Below are 18,608 nucleotides of genomic sequence, written 5' to 3' on the forward strand. Positions count from 1 at the left end.
CTCTCCCACAACCACTTCATCAGGTTGAGCTCTCCAGCATTGCCCCTGGCTAGCTCACCCAGTGCCACAGGCAGTGAGAGGCATGGGCAGTTCTCCTGGAGAAGCATTCTCTCGAGTGGCTCATATTTTAATGCAGAAATCTTTAACCATTTGGAATGTCAAAATGGCAGTGTTGTGTAGGGGTGAAGGCCAGACCCACAGAGCCAGAAGCTCCTCTAACATGCTAAGAGGACATGCATCTTGGGATGTGACCCTTCCTAGTATCACCCCATTCAAGTTCCTTCTTGAACAGCTTGTAGTGGACAGCAATTACTATACTTATGCTTTCTGACTAAAGTAGATAGTTTCCATCTACCAACAGTTTCAGGCCACCACAAAGAGCAAACTCAAATCAGAAGGAACAGGGTGCCCAGTTACCATTCTCATGTTTTTTGTTAAAACAAAACATAGTTGCAGCTAGAAACATAGCTCAGTTTATGGTTGTCTAGCATGCCCAAAGCCTTGCGTTCCTGTGGTAGCACACACCTGTATTCTAGCAAGCAGGAGATAAAGACAGGATGGTCAAAGGTTAAAAGTCACTCTCAGCTGCAGAAAGTTTGCAGCCAGCCTGAAATATGTGAAATTCTGCTTTTGAAACATCAAAGAAATTTGGATTATATGCTATTGTAGTGGCTATTCTTGGTTGTCAACTTGACTATATCTGGAATGAACAACAATCCAGAATTGAAAGGCTCACCAGTGATCCTAATCTGGAGGCTGGGAGATACAAGTTTCTGACCTGGATCTTGGTATGGAGATCTTGAGGCATAGTTGCTATGAATTCCAGAAGATTAAGACAGGGAGATCTCTGAGTTCAAAATCATCTGGGATTAAAGGCATGGTGGCACACACTTTTAATCTGGGCTACTTACCTTCTGCCGGAGACCTACATAAGGACATTGGAAGAAGGAAGCTTCACACACTCTCTCTTCTTCACCTGCTTGCCTTGTGGAACTGAGCAACTGCTAGATCCTTGGACTTCCATTCACAGCTGTTGCTGACCATTGTTGGGAGTTGGACTGCAGACTGTCAGTCATCAACAAATTCTTTTACTATATAGAAACTACCCATAAGTTCTGTGACCCTAGGGAACCCTGACTAATACAGCTATAATATAGAGGAGCCCATAAAATATCCAGAATAGGCAAATTAATTAGAGCCAAAAAATTAAGGAAGACAGGGCAAAGGGAATTGGGAGGTGTGGGGTTTCTTCTAAACATAGGGAGCATATTCGAAAATCATGAGTGATGATAGTATAACTGTGTGTACACTAAAAACAAAGCAAAAGGCAGCAGACCTGGGAGGCCTACAGGCTCAGCAGTAAGAATTCTTGCCCCTTCTCCAGAGGATCCAAGTTCCATGTCCAGTACCCTTGTAGAACAGCTCACAATTGTCTGCAACTCCAATTCCAGAGAAACTGACACCCTTTTCTGGTATCTGTGGGCACTCCCACCCACTCCAACATATGAGTATACTGCCCCCTCAAATACCCACACACCCACAAAAAGTAAATCTTCATAAAAAACTACAACAATGAATTATGCAGGTTAAATGGTAGGGAAATCTACTATTTTAAAACTAAGCAATCTGGACAGCATATGTAAAGCAATTTATGAGCTGGCAGTGTACACCTTTAAACTCAGCACTCAGCAGGCCGAGGCAGGCAGATCTCTGAGTTTGAGGCCAGCCTGGTCTACAGAGTGAGTTCCAGTTCAGTCAGCACTACAAAGTGAAAACCTGTTTCACCATGTACTATCTTGCCTGGCTAATATCCTAAATCTTAGAGGCAATGGCCAATTCACAGAAATGAGCATTCTAACTTGCTAATGCCCAGATTGGGATCCAAGGCTTCTTATGAAAACAATTGGCCACAAATCTGGGACAGAAGCTATATGACTAGAAGGCAAGCCTGGGACACTTGGTCATGCCAAGCCTGGAACACTTGGCAGTGCCAGATGGTAACGACATTACAAAGACTCCAGGGAAAGACTCAGTCATGCTGAACAATCTCGAACAAGTTAAGTCTTGAGGATAGCACAGTTTGGGTATTGATAATAATTTCTACGGAGTCTGGTGACACATGCTTTTAATTTCAGAGTGCAGGCAGGAGGATTTCTTTGAGTTTGAGTCTAGTTAGGGCTGCATAGCAACAAACTGACTAAAATTTTTTTCCCATAAATTAAAACCCCTCAAGTGTGTTTGAAGCCATGAGCTCATAAACATTTCTAACTTTGTTTTTGGATTTATTTTATGTGTATTGAATGTTTTGCCTGCATGTATGTATGTACACCATAAGCATGCTGGTCCTCTCAGTGGTCAAAAGAGAGTGTTAGATCCCTTAGAACTGGAGTTATGGACAGTTGTGGGAAATGCTTTTAACTTCTGAGCCATCTCTCCAGCTTCTCTTTTCTCTTATTTTCTTTCTCCTCCCTCCCTCCTTCCTCACCCTCTCTCTTTCTTTCTTGGTGTGCTCAGAAATACTCCCCATAAGATTTAACCATGCTCAGTGGTGGTGCATGCATGCCTTTAATCCCAGCACTTGGGAGGCAGAGGCCATCCTGATTTACAGAGCAAGTTCCAGAGCTACATAGAGAAACCTTCTCTTGAAAAACCAAGAAGAAAAAATGAAAGAGATTTCACCTCAACAATGTTTTTCTTTTCGTAAGCACCACTAATTTCTCACCTCTAGTCAAACAGTATTGAGTATCTCAGCAAGGCAAAAGTTTCACTATGTAGTTCTTGTTAAGCGCAACCATTTCTCCAGCCCCACCTAGCCAGAACCACAGAATCTTTTTTTTTTTTTTTTTTTTTTTTTTTGGTTTTTCGAGACAGGGTTTCTCTGTGTAGCCCTGGCTGCCCTGGAGCTCACTTTGTAGACCAGGCTGGCCTCGAACTCAGAAATCCGCCTGCCTCTGCCTCCCGAGTGCTGGGATTAAAGGCGTGCACCACCACGCCCGGCTGGAACCACAGAATCTTAATTCAAAATAACAAATGGCCCCAATAGTCTTTAAATTTTCCTCCGAAACTTCACAAGCCAGGCAATCTGCAGTGCTCTCAACATTCTTAACTTCCAGTCTCCTACAGAACAGCTCACTGAGCTCTCATGGCTTTTCTAGCCTAAAATTCCAAAGTCCTTCCGAAACATGATCTGGTCTGTTCACAATACCCCACTCCTGGTACCAATTTATCTTAGTTTGGATTTCTATTGCTGAGATGAAACTCCATGACCACAATCAATTTGGGAAGGAAAGGGTTTATTCAGCTACACTTCCATATCACTATTCATCAAGAAAGGTTCTTGGAGTCAGGAGCTGGTACAGAGGCCACTGAAGAGTGTGGGTTACTGGCTTGCTCCCCATGCTTGCACAGCCTTTTTTCTCAGGAAAAAAAGCCCAGGACTACCAGCTCAGGGAGGGCCCCAGTTACAATAGCCTAGGCCCTCCCCACTCAGTCACAAATTAAGAGAAATATTGCATAGGCTTACTTACAGCCAGATCTTATAGAGCCATTTTCTCATTTGAGGTTCCCTCCTTTCAGATAACTTTAGCTTGTGTCAATTTGACAAACTAGCCAGCATAGTTCCTTCCTCCCATTCTCTTTCTTACTCCACTCAGATTTCACACACAGAAAACATCTTAGCTGCCTTGTCCATCAACCCTTAACATTACCCCAAGCTCTCAAATTTCCCGGGAGCCCCGCCCCTTGGCTCCGCCCTGTGTCAACGGAAGTGACATCACTCCGGGTAGGCCGAGACGCGGGGGCGTTTCCGGCGGAGGTGGCGGCTGCTTCTGTGTCTGTGGCGGTGGGCGTGAAGCCCCTCGGTGGGGTTTTGGCGAGCGAGGTCGTCTTGGTGTGCTGTGCAGCGCAGGCGGGGGCAGGCGGCGGGGAGGTGAGCACGAGGAAGGCTGCGTGTTCGCGGGTGCCCGTTGGCTGGCGCTTCCGGGTGGTCAGCTCGGTTTGCTTGTTAGGCTGCAGGCTTCCCGGCCTTGTAGATCTTTATATTGGCGGACAGGAGCTGCGGGTGTGTGTGTGTGTGTGTGCGCGCGCGGGTGTGTGTGTGTGTGTGCGCGGGTGTGTGTGTGTGTGTGTGTGTGTGTGTGTATATGCGTGCGCGCTCAAGAACCTTGTGTGTGCGCGCGCGCGCCCGCGCAGAAATTGTGGGGGTGCGCGCGTGCGGGCGTGTGGGGTACTCACTGGGTTAGGTATAGCCCAAGGATTCGGATTGGAGGCAATAACGGCTTGGTCTGTCTCAAGCCCGCTTTGGTTGCCACTGTGACTTCTCAAAGAGCCATTGCTCTTTGCCTTCATTTTCTTTGACCAGTGAGGTTAATAGCCAGTCGTGCGAGTGCCTCATAGTAGATGAGAACTTGTGTAACTTGTGAAGGACTGGGGTGTGGGACTAGAGATAGTGATGCCCTGCCAGAGCGCACGCACACTTAGCTGCCCTCGATGCACTGCCGCAGTTATCCTTTCTGTGTTGTGACTGCAGATATTAGTAATACTTGATCTGTGGTTTTAAGTGTTGGGGTGTGTTGGAGGAATAGTCTTCATCAACTTTAGTTGATTTTCAGTCTCCCCGTTGCAGAGTTAAAAGGACCCTTAATCTTTCCACAATCAAAATGACTATCCCCGAGTTATTCGTGGCTCATCTGGAACCCTCAGGTGGAACCCAGTTTTTTGTTTTTTGATTTTTGTTTTTTTAAAGAGAATGATGTATCTGTTTTGTTTGGGCACAAAATTCTTAGTTTTTGGTTTCTCTGAAGTAAAAGTAGTTGCAAAGAATGACCTTTTTTTGGTGACAGGCACTCAGTATATAGTTCTAGGTTAGAGCTACATAGTGAGAACCTGTAGAATTGTCTGTGTAGGTCAAACTGGCCCGGAACTCACAACGATCCTCCTGCCTCTGCCTCCAGAGTGCTGGGATTAAAGGCCTTCACTCTTTGACTACCAGGATTACTGGTTTTGATGTTACTGAGACATTTGGCCACTTGGGTCCCCTATTACCGAGTAATGCTCCTGCTTTAGCCTCTGGACTTCTGAGATTATAGATGTACACAACACACCTGACTGACAGTTTCTAATAAAGGCAAATGCAGTTTCATCTCAGATTTTTCTGTGTAATATTAACAAGAACCCATATAAAATGCTACTTAAAATGGAACTCAGAACTTGAAATAATTCCAATGTTTATAGTAGTAGACTGGCTAAATTCATTGATGCTTAAACAATACAGTACAGACACAGTAATTAACTTCTCCCACATGCAACAGCTGGATTTCACAGTTGTTCTGTTGATTAAAGGAAACCAGACACATGAACCTACATGGTTCCACTTTTGTGTTGTTTGAAAACAACATAACTTTCATGATGTCAGAATAGGAGCTCCGTTTTTTTTTTTTTTTTTTTTGGTTTTTCGAGACAGGGTTTCTCTGTGTAGCCCTAGCTGTCCTGGAACTCACTTTGTAGACCAGGCTGGCCTCAAACTCAGAATCCACCTGCCTCTGCCTCCCAAGTGCTGGGATTAAAGGCGTGCGCCACCACCGCCCAGCTCTAGCAGCTCCTTTATGGAGACACAGTGGAGCCTCTTGTGATATTTAGGTCGCAGCTGCATTGGGGATTACTGTGAACACTTCTGAGTACAAGATGTCATGGTTTGTACCTGTAGTCACAGTGCTTAGGAGGCTGAGGCTGATCTTGAGTTTGAGCTTGTCTGGGTTACATAGTGAGGCCACATCTTTGGTTGTTGTTGTTGGTTTGTATTTTTTTAAATGTAGAGTGATACACTTTTGTGTAGATTATAACTTGATGGAAAAGTGTAAAATAAAAGACCTCAAGATTTGTCCTGTGCTAGATATGTAACTCAGTGACAGAGGTGTACACAAGCTCTGTATTTGATCTCCATCAAAATGCATGCATGAGTGTACACACACACACACACACACACACACACACACAGAAGTAAAAAAGCCAGCCAGGCATAGTGACATTAATCCCAGTAGCTGGGAGACACAGGCAGGTAGATCTCTTGAGTTTGAGGTAGCCTGGTCTCCAGAATGAGTTCCAGGACAGCCAGGGCTACACAGAGGACTTCCCAACCACAGAAAGGTCCTTCTGTGGCTCCTGTCATCATCCTGCTTCACAAGCCCTAGCTTTTTTTTTTTTTTTTAACATGAAAGCCTTAGACTTGTAATGGATGAAACATATTTAGTGTGTGTGTGTGTGTGTGTGTGTGTGTGTGTGTGTGTGTGTTTGTGTGTAAGGGAGAGAGTTTCACTTGTTGTTGTCAGTGTTGGGGAATAGATGCAGAGTTTTGTGCACACAGTCTAGGAAAGCATTCTCCCACTGAACTGTGTCCCCAGTACTAGGAAATGTTGGTTTGTTTATTTTGCTTCCCTTGAGCCTGGCTTTTCTGTGTAGCTGTGGATATCCTAGAACTTGCTCTCTGCAACAGACTGGATTCAGACTTTCTGCAGTCCTCCTGCTTCGGCCTTTCAAGTGCTGGGATTACAGGCATACACCTCCATACCCAAGTGGGAGTTTATACGATAACCCATTTGATGATTTTTCAGTATATTGTCAATATATTTTACAGGGGAATTTCCAATAAAAATGGACAGTTACACATTAAATAGAAGCAAGAAAAAAATTGCACTTATCACATTTTTGAAGTGTTAACTAACATTTTGATTCGGTAGTTAGCACAGTATAAATTTGAATGTAAAATGTCAGGGCCTTAAAAATATTCATGGGCTGGAGAGATAGCTCAGTGGTTAAGAGCACTGACTGCTCTTCCAGAGGTCCTGAGTTCAACTCCCAGCAACCACAACCATCTGTAATGGGAACTGATGCCTCTTCTGGTGTGTGTCTGAAGACAGCTGTAGTGTACTCATATAAATAAAAATAAATAAGTCTTAAAAAATACATATTCACTGGAAAAACAAAAGAAGCTACTCTCCATTTAGTTAAATTTTAGTTGTCTGTTTTGTGTTTTTGTTTTTGTTTTTGTTTTTTTGAGACAGGGTTTCTCTGTATAGCCTGGCTGTCCTGGACTCATTCTGTAGACCAGGCTGGCCTCGAACTCAGAAATCCGTCTGCCTCTGCCTCCCAAGTACTGGGATTAAAGGCCTGCGCTACCACACCCGGCTTGTTTTTTAGTTTTTATGACAGCTTTTTATTATGCTTTATCTACTATCTAAAGTAGGTGTCAAAATTAGATAATGGATCGTAAATGATAGGTAAGAAAATGTGTGCTACCCTGACATAAAATAGGCAAAATCTGACAAGGAATGGAAATAAGCCTAAAGTAGGTGTCTTTATTGTTTGTTTGAGTTTCTTTGTGTAGCCCTGGTGTCCTGGAACTTACTCTATAGAGCAGGCTGGTCTCAAACTCCTTCCTGAGTGGTGGGTGATGGGATTAAAGGCATGGGACACCACTCTCTGGCCAATAGGTGTCTTTTATATATAGTAATTGGTTTAATTTTATATATAGCAATTTATTTAATTAAAATTTTGATTTTTATGTGCAAAAAGTGTTACCTGAATGTGTTCCTATGCATCATGTGTGTGCAGTACCTAAGGAGTCCAGAAGAGGGCGTCAGACTCTCTGGAACTGGAGTCACCCACATGTGTGTGATGGGAATGGAACCAGGATCCTATAGAAGAGCGGTCAGTGTTTTTAACTGCTGAGTCATCTCTCCAGCCCCTTTTATTCAACTGTTTAATTTTTAAAAATTTTTTATGATGCTAAAAATGAAACCTTGTGCCAAGGCTATACAGAGAAACCCTGTCTCAAAAAACAAACAAACAAACAAACAAACAAACAAAAAAACCCCGAAACCTTGCTTGCTAGGTAAATACTGCTCCACTGCTCAGTGAAAAACTTTTTCTCTCTTTTGTAAGACTTTGCACTGTTTCCTGTAATACACACTCTAAACAACTACACAGTCTTTGGTTTTTGTTGTTGTATTTTGTTTGTTTTCTCAGTAGCCCTAGATGTCCTGGAGCTTGCTCTGTAGACCAGGCTGGCCTCAAATTTATAGAGAATTACCTGCTTTTGTCTCCTGAGTGCTGGGATTAAGGGAGTGTGCCACCACCACCTGATGTCTACATGATCTTTGCATATATATATATCAATATTGCTTATTAATATGCATGTTCCTACTGAAGGTTTTGATTTTGTAGACAGATTTTCACTGTGTAATATGGGTTACCTAGAACTCTGTGTAGACCAGCCTGGCCTCAACTTAGATTCACTTGACTGGGAATAAAGGTGTTTTAAGCTGGGCATGGTGGTATGTACCTTTAACCCTATTCAAGAGGCAGAGATACACCAATCTCTGTAAGTCTGTGGTCTACATAGTAAGTTCTAGTTCCACCAGTAACATGATAAGGCCTTGTCTCAAAAAAACAAAAACAAATATAAAGCAGAAGTGTGTGCCCTTATACCTCGCTTTTTACCAAAGATTCATTTTTGATGTGTTTTATTTTCATGCTTTGTCTCCTCGGTAGCAGAGTGCTATCAAACAGCACTGAGTATAGAGCCTGACAGACTTGGTTGCTTCTCTTCGCAGTGATTCACATCTGAGACATGGCTATGGATTGGCTAGGCAGTATTGTGTCCATCAACTGTGGAGATAGCCTGGGCGTCTACCAGGGAAGAGTATCAGCAGTGGATCAGGTCAGCCAGACCATTTCTCTTACTCGGCCCTTCCACAATGGGGTGAAGTGTCTTGTACCAGAAGTCACCTTTCGGTAAGTGTCCTGACTGACATTCTTCAATCCAGCCTGGTGGGCTGGGTGCTGGACCCAAGGTGATTGACAGTATTTTCTTGCCTGGGCTGATTGGGGTTGATTCTCGTCAGGAAGGAGAGCTTATAGTCATGTAGACCTTAGATAGAGTTCTGTTGTTCTCAGTGGAGACAGTGCTGTAATGCAGTCGTCACCCTGTACTGTCTCCCGCCAGGCTTGCACATGACCTAACTGCCAAATCCAGAAGTGTCCCCTTCTCTTTTTTTGCGAGGGTGGGGTGGGGATGGGGTCAAAAATTGGTTTATTCTGGTTAATCTTTGGATCAGGGCTTTTAATTTTTTTTAATTAAACTCATTTTTTTCTTAGACTTTATTTTTGAAAAGATTTATTTATTTATTATATATAAGTACACTGTTGCTGTCCAAAGTAGAAAACATATAATTTATAATGTACAGTGGTCTTAAAAAATTGAGCTGAGGTATTTGAGGCAGTGGTTCTGTGTTGGATGGCCTGACAGGATGCACAATACCAAGTGTGCAGAAATACACTGGATTCATGATGAGTTTTGAACTCATTTTTGGTCATCGCATGGTCAGAAGTTTTTCACTATCACCAGGTTTTTTCAAAACCCCACGTTCACTTTTGTGACTCCATACAGTGCCTTAGCCCACAGTTTAAGCTGGGCTCTAGGGAACCTTGTCTCCTTTGTTACGTATTTTAGTAAGAACACAGATCTCTGTCCTTTGAAACTCCGTGCCTGAACTGTAGATCCTTTGTCCCCTGGCCTTTCCCAGTCGGATAGTCTATAAGATATCTCAAATTGAAGACCTACAGCTGAACAAGCTTGTTTGCAGGATTCTTCCTCCAGAGGGCTGGTTATATTGTTGATACCTTTCACCAAAGTTAGAACTGTAAGACTTGGACTGGCGACATGGCTCAGCAAGTGAGTTCAGTCCAGCACATTGTCCCCTGACTTCCAGGTGCACACTGTGACACTCTGTCCCCTCCATCTCTACCCTTCCCCCCATGCAATGAATACATGTAAAGAATATCTTAAAAAATTAAAACTTCTTAATGTGAGTAGTTGTCTGCATTATATAACAGTGTACTATATGTGTGCCAGGTGCCTAACTAGTCCAGATGAGGGCGTTGGATCTCATGGAACTGGAATTACAGACAGTTTTGTGTCCTCTAGAAGACCAGCTAGCCTTCTTAACCTTTGAACCATCTCTTCAGCCCAAGAAAAAAACTTTTTAAAAACAGGGTCTCAAAAGTATAGCCTTGCCTGGTTTGGAACTCACTGTGTAAAGTAGACCAGGCTGGCCTTGAACTCATAGATCCATTAGCATGTGCCACCATGCCCAGGGTCTGAGAAAACAAAATCTTTTTGTTTTTTGTTTTTTGTTTTTTTTTTTTTTTTCGAGACAGTGTTTCTCTGTGTAGCTCTGGCTGTCCGGAACTCACTCTGTAGACCAGGCTGGCCTTGAACTCAGAAATCCGCCTGCCACTGTCTCCCAAGTACTGGGATTAAAGGTGTGCGCCACCACTGCCCGACAAGAAAAAAAATCTTAAAAAGAAAATTTAAGACTCATGATAAACATTTTCCCCCAAAACGATAAGCTTGAGAGGACATTTTTATTAGAGTTTAGAAGAAAGTTCCTGTCAGGAGCTGCCCAGCGCAGAAAAGAGATGGAGGGGTCTGTATTACCCTGGCTGCCTTGTAACTCTTTATGTAAACCGTGCTGGCTTCAAAATTGCTGATTCTGCCTCTGCCTCCCAGATGTAGGGTTCTAGGCCGGAGCTGCAATGCTCTGTTGGGTTCTCCCCCCTTCCTGTTGCCATGGAAAAGCCCATGTGCTTATGATCTGGCCCTTGGCTATCACTCTACCTTCCCGATGGCCTTCTACAAGCATTTTTCCTGTGGACAATGTCAGATTTTCCTAGTCTCTGACTCTCTGGCTGGGATATCTTTCTCCCTACTGCCCACTGCACATGTCTTTTCCAGTGCTCAGACTGAGTTACTTAAAAGTAAGTACTGTGTCGCTCTGTATCTTGCTCATAACCAGGGCTTATCACATAGTAAGGGCATTATATGTACCTATTGAAGGAGCGAATGGGTGAAAGAATTTTAAAAAGCCACTAGTGTTCTGGAAATCTAAGCTAGTTATAGAGTTGTTATTAACAGCTGGTTCTCTAACGTAGTGTATGAGTTGAGAGTTGGTGGCTGAGCACTGTCTGTAAATGTTCCACTACTCTTCTTAGTTTTACCTGTTAACCCTGAGTTAATGTAGTTTGCAGAGTGCAGGTGATTTCTCTTAATTCCAGTTTCATCCTTACCACTTTCCTATTGCTTTTATAATTTTGAGACTTGGATTTTTGTGTGTTTCAGGGCAGGTGATATTACAGAATTAAAAATTTTGGAGATACCAGGTCCTGGAGACAACCAGCAGGTTGGAGACCTTCATCAGACAGAATTAGGCCCTTCTGGTGTTGGGTACCAAATGAGTATCAGTCAGAATGGAACAGGCAAGGTGGTCAAGAAGCCAGCCTCTTCCAGTAGTGCCCCTCAGAGCATCCCTAAGAGGACAGATGTGAAGAGCCAGGATGTTGCCATTTCTCCTCAGCAGCAGCAGTGCTCAAAGAGTTATGTGGACAGGCACATGGAATCTTTGAGTCAGTCCAAAAGCTTCCGTCGTCGGCACAACTCCTGTAAGTACAGTCAGGTTGCTGTCTTTCATAACCTCGTGTTTCAGGCTGTAAACACTTACCTACTGTCGCTCTGTCCGGGAGTCCTTCATTACTCATGTAACGGGGGTACCTGCAGAGTACCACGGAGACACAGTTGTTCCTGCCCTTCCAGGGCCAGTTCCTCAAGAACCAAGGCAAAGGAAGTGAGTTGTTAGAGGTACACCCAAGCTTCTTGCCCACGATGTTGCTTTTCTTCCTTCAGGAAAGGTCGCGGATCTGTGCCATATTGACGTTTTAAGTCTGATAACTGGTGGTGGTTGTGATGTTTGAGTTGACTCTACTTGGGCTGTTCCAGCTAATTCTTGAGTAGATTTCTGTTCTTAGAGAGGAGGGATCTAGTGTAGGCTTCACTGTTACCTTTCATTTCTAGCAAGCTGACCATTTTATTTGTTTTGTTTGTTGAGGTGATGTGGACTGAGCCTGGAGCCTTGCATACCTGGCAAGCATTCTGCCACCAAGCTCTATCCCTATCCTAAATTGAGTATTTTACTTTTATTTCTTCTTAAAGCACATTTATTTATGTGTATGTGGAAGTCAGCACAGATTGTGGGAGTTGGTTCTCTCCTTCCAGCGTGAGGGTCCAGGGACTGACCTCAGGCTGTCAGGATTGGTGGCAACCACCTTTACTTTCTGAACAATATCACCAGCTCCCAGACTGATAATTTAAATTTCGTTGTGGTTAATGTCCCCACTAGAGGCCACTGAGGAAAGCACTTACTGATTTATATTACACTCTGGTTTTGCTTGCTAGTAACAGATACAGAACCATAAATGGGTCACTAGAACCTGTACTGTTTTTAAACATATGTACTAGAGTAATGTAATTTTGAGACATAACAGATTTTTTTCACATCTGTTATGTTCTTTAAATACATAGGAACATTCTTTTAAAAATTACTTCTAGGGAGGCTGGATAGTCAGCCTGTTGGTAAAGAGCACTTGTTCTTATAGAAGACTCCATTTTAATTCTCAGCATGCAAAGGACAGTTTACAACTTTCTTTAACTCTAGTGCCAGGGGAATCTGACACTGTGTTCTGATTTCCAAAGGCACCAGGTAAACATGTGGTGTGCATGTGTATATGTAGGTAAAACACTCATACATATAAAGTAATAAAAAAGATACAATTTTTAAAATTACTTCAAGGGCTGGAGAGAAAGCTCAGTAAAGAGCACTTTGGCTATGTTTTTTTTTTTTTTTTTTTTAAAGATTTATTTATTTATTACATGTAATGTACACTGTAGCTGTCTTCAGACACTCCAGAAGAGGGAGTCAGATCTTGTTACGGATGGTTGTGAGCCACCATGTGGTTGCTGGGATTTGAACTCTGGACCTTCGGAAGAGCAGTCGGGTGCTCTAACCCACTGAGCCATCTCACCAGCCCCACTTTGGCTATGTTTACAGAGGACCTGAGTTTAATTCTCAGTACCCATGTCAAATGGTTCATAACTGCCTGTAACTCCAGCTCCAAAGGTCCTCTTCTGTCTTTTGGATACCTGTATATATGCATAGACACACAGACACATACATATAAATAAAAATAAATATTTAAGAAGTACTTATAAATGATAAACTATCTCAGTTAGGGTTACTTTTGTTGGAATGTGACACCATGACCAAAGCAACTTGGGAGGAAAGGGTTTACTCAGTGTACACTTCGACATTGTAGTTCATCATTAAGGAAGTCAGGACAGGAACTTCAAGCAGGGAGGCATGAGCTGAACAGAGGCCACAAAGGAGTGCTACTTATTGGCTCGCTCCTCATGGCTTGTTCAGCCTGTCCTCCCATAGAATCCTAGACCACCAGTCCAGAGATGACACTATCCACAATCAGCTGACTCCCATCCTCACCCCCAGGCAATTACTAACCTAAGAAAGTGGGCTACAGGCGTGCGCACAGCCTGATTCCATGGAGGCATTTTCCCGATTGAGGTTCGCTTCTCTCAGGTGACTCCAGCCTGTGTCAGGTTGACGATCCAGCACACTGTTCTTTCTTTTCTTTCATTTTATATCTAGAAGCAAATATATTAAGAATTTTAAGTGTGTATTCACTAACACATAAAATCAAACCAGGGTCATACTAAAACCAAGGCATTCCCTACTAACAGGCAGAATTTAGAATGAGCTGCTTTCTAGAGCCCATGAAAGGATCCAGGTGCCACTTACTGTTCTTTTGGCTCCTCCCTGTTGGCCCCAGTGGCCCTGTGGTAAGGTTTTAGTGTGCTGCTTCCGTTCTGGCTTGTGATGTGACGTTGCGTCAAGCCTAACACTTTAAGTTTTAGAAATGCCTACTTTGGTTCAGCAGTTAAGAGCACTGGCTGGTCTCCTGAGGAGCTGGCTCCAATCCTCAGTGCCCACATGGCGGCTCACAGTAATCTCCAGGGTCAGACAGCCTCAGACAGATGGCGCCCATGCAAACAAACGCCCGTGAGTATAAAGGGAAACAAGTCATTTAAAACAACAAACAAAACAAGAAAAAGAAATGCCTACTTTAAATGAAGAAAGCAATAAAAAGAATATTTCTAGGCAATTTAAATTCCTGTAAAGCAACTGTATTAATTAGTGATGGCCTAAAACAGAAGACTAAAATGCTTGCAGTAGTGCTTGTGTATCCTAAGGAACACTTAGAGTGCTTGCATAGAGAATGACTCAGGCCACTTGGATTTTAGTCTTTTTTGAATGAAGTACATATTTTATCCAGGTTGCCCATGTTTTACCCTAATGTCTTGTCTTAGATGTTATTTAACATCTGTTACATTTAGAAATTACTAATCTTAAACTGGGTGTGGTGGTGCATGCCTTTAATCTCAGCTCTTGGGAGGCAGAGGCAGGCGGATTTCTGAGTTTGAAGCCAGCCTGGTCTACAGAGTGAGTTCCAAGACAGCCAGGGCTACACACACAAACCCTGTCTAGAAAAACAAAAACAAAAACAAAAAAGAAATTACTAATCTTTAACTGACTATATATTTGTCTGTCTGTTTGTTTATTTGGGGGGGGGTGTGTATATGTATACAGGTATCCAAGGAAGTCCTTTAGAACTGGAGTTATAGTAGGTTGTGATCTGCTAGTGTCTTCTAGAAGAGCAGTTTATACTCTTAATCACTAAACCATCACTTGAGCCATAGGCTTTCCTATTTTTGTTAACAGATACTTTTGATACAGCCTGGTCATTTATTTTGTAGAAAGCCTCTTAGTTGATATTTTTCTTGTGATTAGACTAGTTTAGTATATTTTGGGTAGAAAAAACACAAAGGGTAAAATACTATTTTATTATAGTGTATCAAGGGTCTGTGCAATGACTGTAATATATGACTTTCCACAGTGACTTCGGTCACCTGACTAAAATAGCACGTTGAGTTTCTCCTTTGTAAAATAATTCTGTGTAGCCTAAATCCAAAGTGTGAAAAATTACTGTTGGAACAATGTCTCCATAAACTCTTTGGAAGTATCAGTACCAGAGAATCCTACCCTGTGTATTTATTTATGCCCTTTTTTGTTTGAGTCAAGGTTTCACTATATAGCCCTTGGCTGACTAGGAACTCATTATGTAGGCAAGGCTTGCTTAGAACTCACAGAGATCTGTGAGTCTCTGCCTTCTGAATGGTGGGATTAAAGGTATGTGTCAACATTCCTGTCTTATTGATTCATTGATAGTAGTAGAAATAGGTATTTATTTTGTCCTTGGCTCATTGATTATGTGTTTATGTGCCTGTTGTGTGCACTGTGCATTTGTGTATGCTGATCTGTCCATGTGTGTGTGCTTGTAGAGACCAGAGGTTTACACTGGGTATTTTCTTCTGTCACACTCTGCACCTTACCTTGTTTTTCTACTCAAGTTGGAGCTCCCCAGTTGACCAGACTGGCTGCTCACTGACCTCCTATGGTCTTCTTGTCTCTACTTCCTAATGCTGGGATTTCAAGTGTGTGTGTGTGTGTGTGTGTGTGTGTGTGTGTGTGTGTGTATGTGTATGTTGTATGTCTTTCTGTCTGTCTGGGTATATGGTAGGGATCTGAATTATTAAAGTCCTGATGCTTACATAGCACCACACTGAACCATCTCCCCAGCCCCTACTCTATTATAATTATTTGTTGTTGGAGAGTAAACTCAGGGTGTTGCAGGTTAGGCAGGTGCTGTGTCTCTAGCTGCCACTTGGTGCCATATTATTTCAGCTTTGGCTATAGGAACACTTTACAGGGAAATAGTTTCTTATTCTCTAATACTTCCTTTATGACACTAAAGATATTTGAGGCTTATCTTGTGCATTTTCTGCCTTAACCTGAAATGAATCAGGCTCCTTGTCTCCTTTTTTTGGTATTAAAAACCAGTAGGTTTACTCATTGCTAATTACTGTCATCCTTATAACTGACAGCAAAGAAACAGATGTGTCTATATTTATAAATGTGTATAAATATTTATGTCTGGAACCATGTTTACTATGCTAAATGTGAGTCTGTACTGACATCGCCAACATCATTCCATTATCTCATTGTGTCTGTTAGTTTTGTGAACTTGACCAAAACTGCAGTCACCCAGCAAGAAGGAAACTCAGTTAAGGAGTGGCCTCCATTTAGACACTTTTGTTGGAGATTTTCTTGATTAATGATTGATGTATGAGTGCCCAGCCCACCATGGGTGATGCCACTTCTTGGCCAGCTGTCCTGGGTTGTATTTCAAAGCAAGCTGAGCAAATGATGGAGAGAAAGCCAGTAAGCAGCATTCCTCCAAGGCCCTGCTTCGTTCGGTTCCTGCCTGCAGGTTCCTACTCTGCTTGAGTTCCTGCCTTGGCTTCCCTCAGTGATGAGCTGTGTGATTGGGAAGGGAAAGCCAAATAACCCTTTCCTCTCCAGAGCAACAGGAAACTAATACATTCATGGATTAGTATTTTTAAAGATTTGTTTATTTTTATTTATGTGTTTGCTTGCATGAATTTTTATGTACCACATGGCACAGAGGTTCAAAGAGGGTGTCAATCAAGTCCTTTGGAATTAGAGTTATAGGCAGTTGTGAGCCTCCATGTGGGTCTGGCTCTTTACAGCTGACAGCCATCTCTCCAAATGATGCATTATGGATCACTTTTACCTTCTTTCACTTATTATCATCTCTCATGCCAACAGTGAGAAACTTGATTCCTACCATTTGTCATCTATTACTTGGTTCCAGTGTATGTGTAGTGATACAGGGTGAACATCACTAATTTGAAGACCTAAAGTTTAAAATGCTCTAAAATCTGACACTTGAATAGTGACATGATGTCACAATTAGAAAATTCCATACCTATTCACATGTCACAGGTTGCTATCAAAATCAGGTATACTAAAAATATTATATAAAATCACCTTCAGGCTGTGTGAAAAAGGCATTTATGAATTTTGTGTTCAGTTTTGGGTCTTATTCCTAGGATAGCTTATGTATGTACAGATATTCCTAGAATCCCAACCACTTCTGAACCCAAGTATTTCAGATGGAGAATACTCAGTCTATATCAGAATTACTAACTTGTACTCCCCAGCCCTGTGGAGACTGTCACAGAGAATGTAAGCATATGTGTGATTCCTCTTGCCTTTCATCTTACATATTCCATTTATTTTCCGGGTTACTCAAGAGTTTTTCACCCATGTTGATTTGTTTCTTATATTCATAATACAGATGGGTTGCCATTTTTCATTCCATCTTGGGATTCCTCAAACCTACTGAGTAATTTGAATATTTTTGCTATAACGTTTTATGGGTTTTTGGCAAGTGCATGGTGGAATGTTTGTCATTCAGTTTCCATATAGCATAGTTTCAGTGTCCTAACCAGGCTTCTGTGCCTCACTTGTTCAGCTGCCCCTCCCTTGTTTCCACTTTCTCTTGGCAGTCCTCTAGTTTTCACTTTCCAGGATGTCAGATTAAATCATACACTATCTTAACTCTTTGAATGGTGTCTTTAGGGTTTCAATTGATTCGATGAAACACTATGACCAAAAAGTAAGCTGGAGAGTCAAGGGTTTCTTTGGCTTATACTTCCATATTGCTATTCATTATTGAAGGAAGTCAGGACAGGAACTCAAACAGGGCAGGATCCTGAAGTGGGAGCTGATGCTCAGGCTGTGGGAAGATCAACCATATGGTACAGATGAGGAAAATCACTTAAGGTTTATTAAGTGTATATAGGTCTCTGTGTGGGTAAAAATCATATTTGTCATGCTGGTGATGTGGTTCAGTTGCCAGAGTGCATGCTTACCATGAAAACCTGGATTAGATCCCCAGGGCCACACAAACTGATCTTTGTTGGCATGCCTATAATCCCAGCAATTGAGAGGTAGAAGTAGGAGGATCAAAAGTTCACGGGCATTGTGTCTTGGGTACAAATGTGCACAGACATACACTAATAATAAATTTAAAATTAAAAAAACCTCTTTTATAAGTCCCATGTCAGCTGAAAGTAATGGCTCTTAGGGACTGATAAAAACACTCTTCTGAAATCACATTATCATGACTGTGGCAGTCATACATTAGCTACATGCTGTTGAATTGTTAAGGCTCTTTTGTTCATAGAACATGAAAGGGCTCTGAGCCCATTTTTATACAAGCAGAAGTTGTCTAACAGGTAAGACATTTTGGGGGCTCTTAGTGCTTGTAATTCCAGCTCCAGAGGATCTAATGATTTCTGCTGGCCTCTGAGGCATTTCCCACTCCAATCCGGAAACACATATGCATAAATTAGAAGTTCCCCCTTCCTCTATTGAAGATAGAAATTGGAAAGTATAGTTAAACCTTTTAAATGGACAGATGTTGGATGTTAGCTTGTTGCAGTGTGGTTGGGCTTTAATGAACTATTAGATTTGCTAGTCGTCTGAGGTTGGGACTTAGGGTTCCATGGTTCTACTACTTTGTATCTCTGGTGTGCTTGTCTGTTTGCCAGGCTGGAAAGAATAGGGCTGTAATTTGATAAATGACCAGAATGTTTCCAATGTTGACAGGCTTTCTGTCATAAATTCTGAGTCTGAACCAAAATATTTCCGTTTGACTATCAGGCACCCTTTAGAACCTTAAGTATAGGACAAAGTTCCTCTTTATACTGTATGCATGAC

General features: G+C 42.3%; 1 protein-coding gene across 3 annotated transcripts in view; it reads left to right on the top strand.

The window, feature by feature from the left end:
* The first annotated feature begins 3,768 nt into the window (after positions 1 to 3,768).
* Edc3 (enhancer of mRNA decapping 3) overlaps positions 3,769 to 18,608 on the top strand; it is a 41,624-nt gene continuing 26,784 nt past the window's right edge. The window contains exons 1-3 of one of the 3 annotated variants that reach the window (NM_153799.3): positions 3,798 to 3,928; positions 8,610 to 8,790; positions 11,177 to 11,496. In NM_153799.3, the coding sequence (NP_722494.1) occupies positions 8,627 to 8,790; positions 11,177 to 11,496 (484 nt within the window). In that variant the 5' untranslated portion in view covers positions 3,798 to 3,928; positions 8,610 to 8,626. Of the gene's footprint in view, positions 3,929 to 7,597; positions 7,705 to 8,609; positions 8,791 to 11,176; positions 11,497 to 18,608 lie in introns of those variants that run through there. The other 2 variants (XM_011242760.3, XM_006511247.3) reach the window with 2 other exon arrangements.

Source organism: Mus musculus, chromosome 9 (genome assembly GCF_000001635.26).
Source record: "Mus musculus strain C57BL/6J chromosome 9, GRCm38.p6 C57BL/6J".
Classification (NCBI taxonomy): Eukaryota; Metazoa; Chordata; class Mammalia; order Rodentia; family Muridae; genus Mus; species Mus musculus.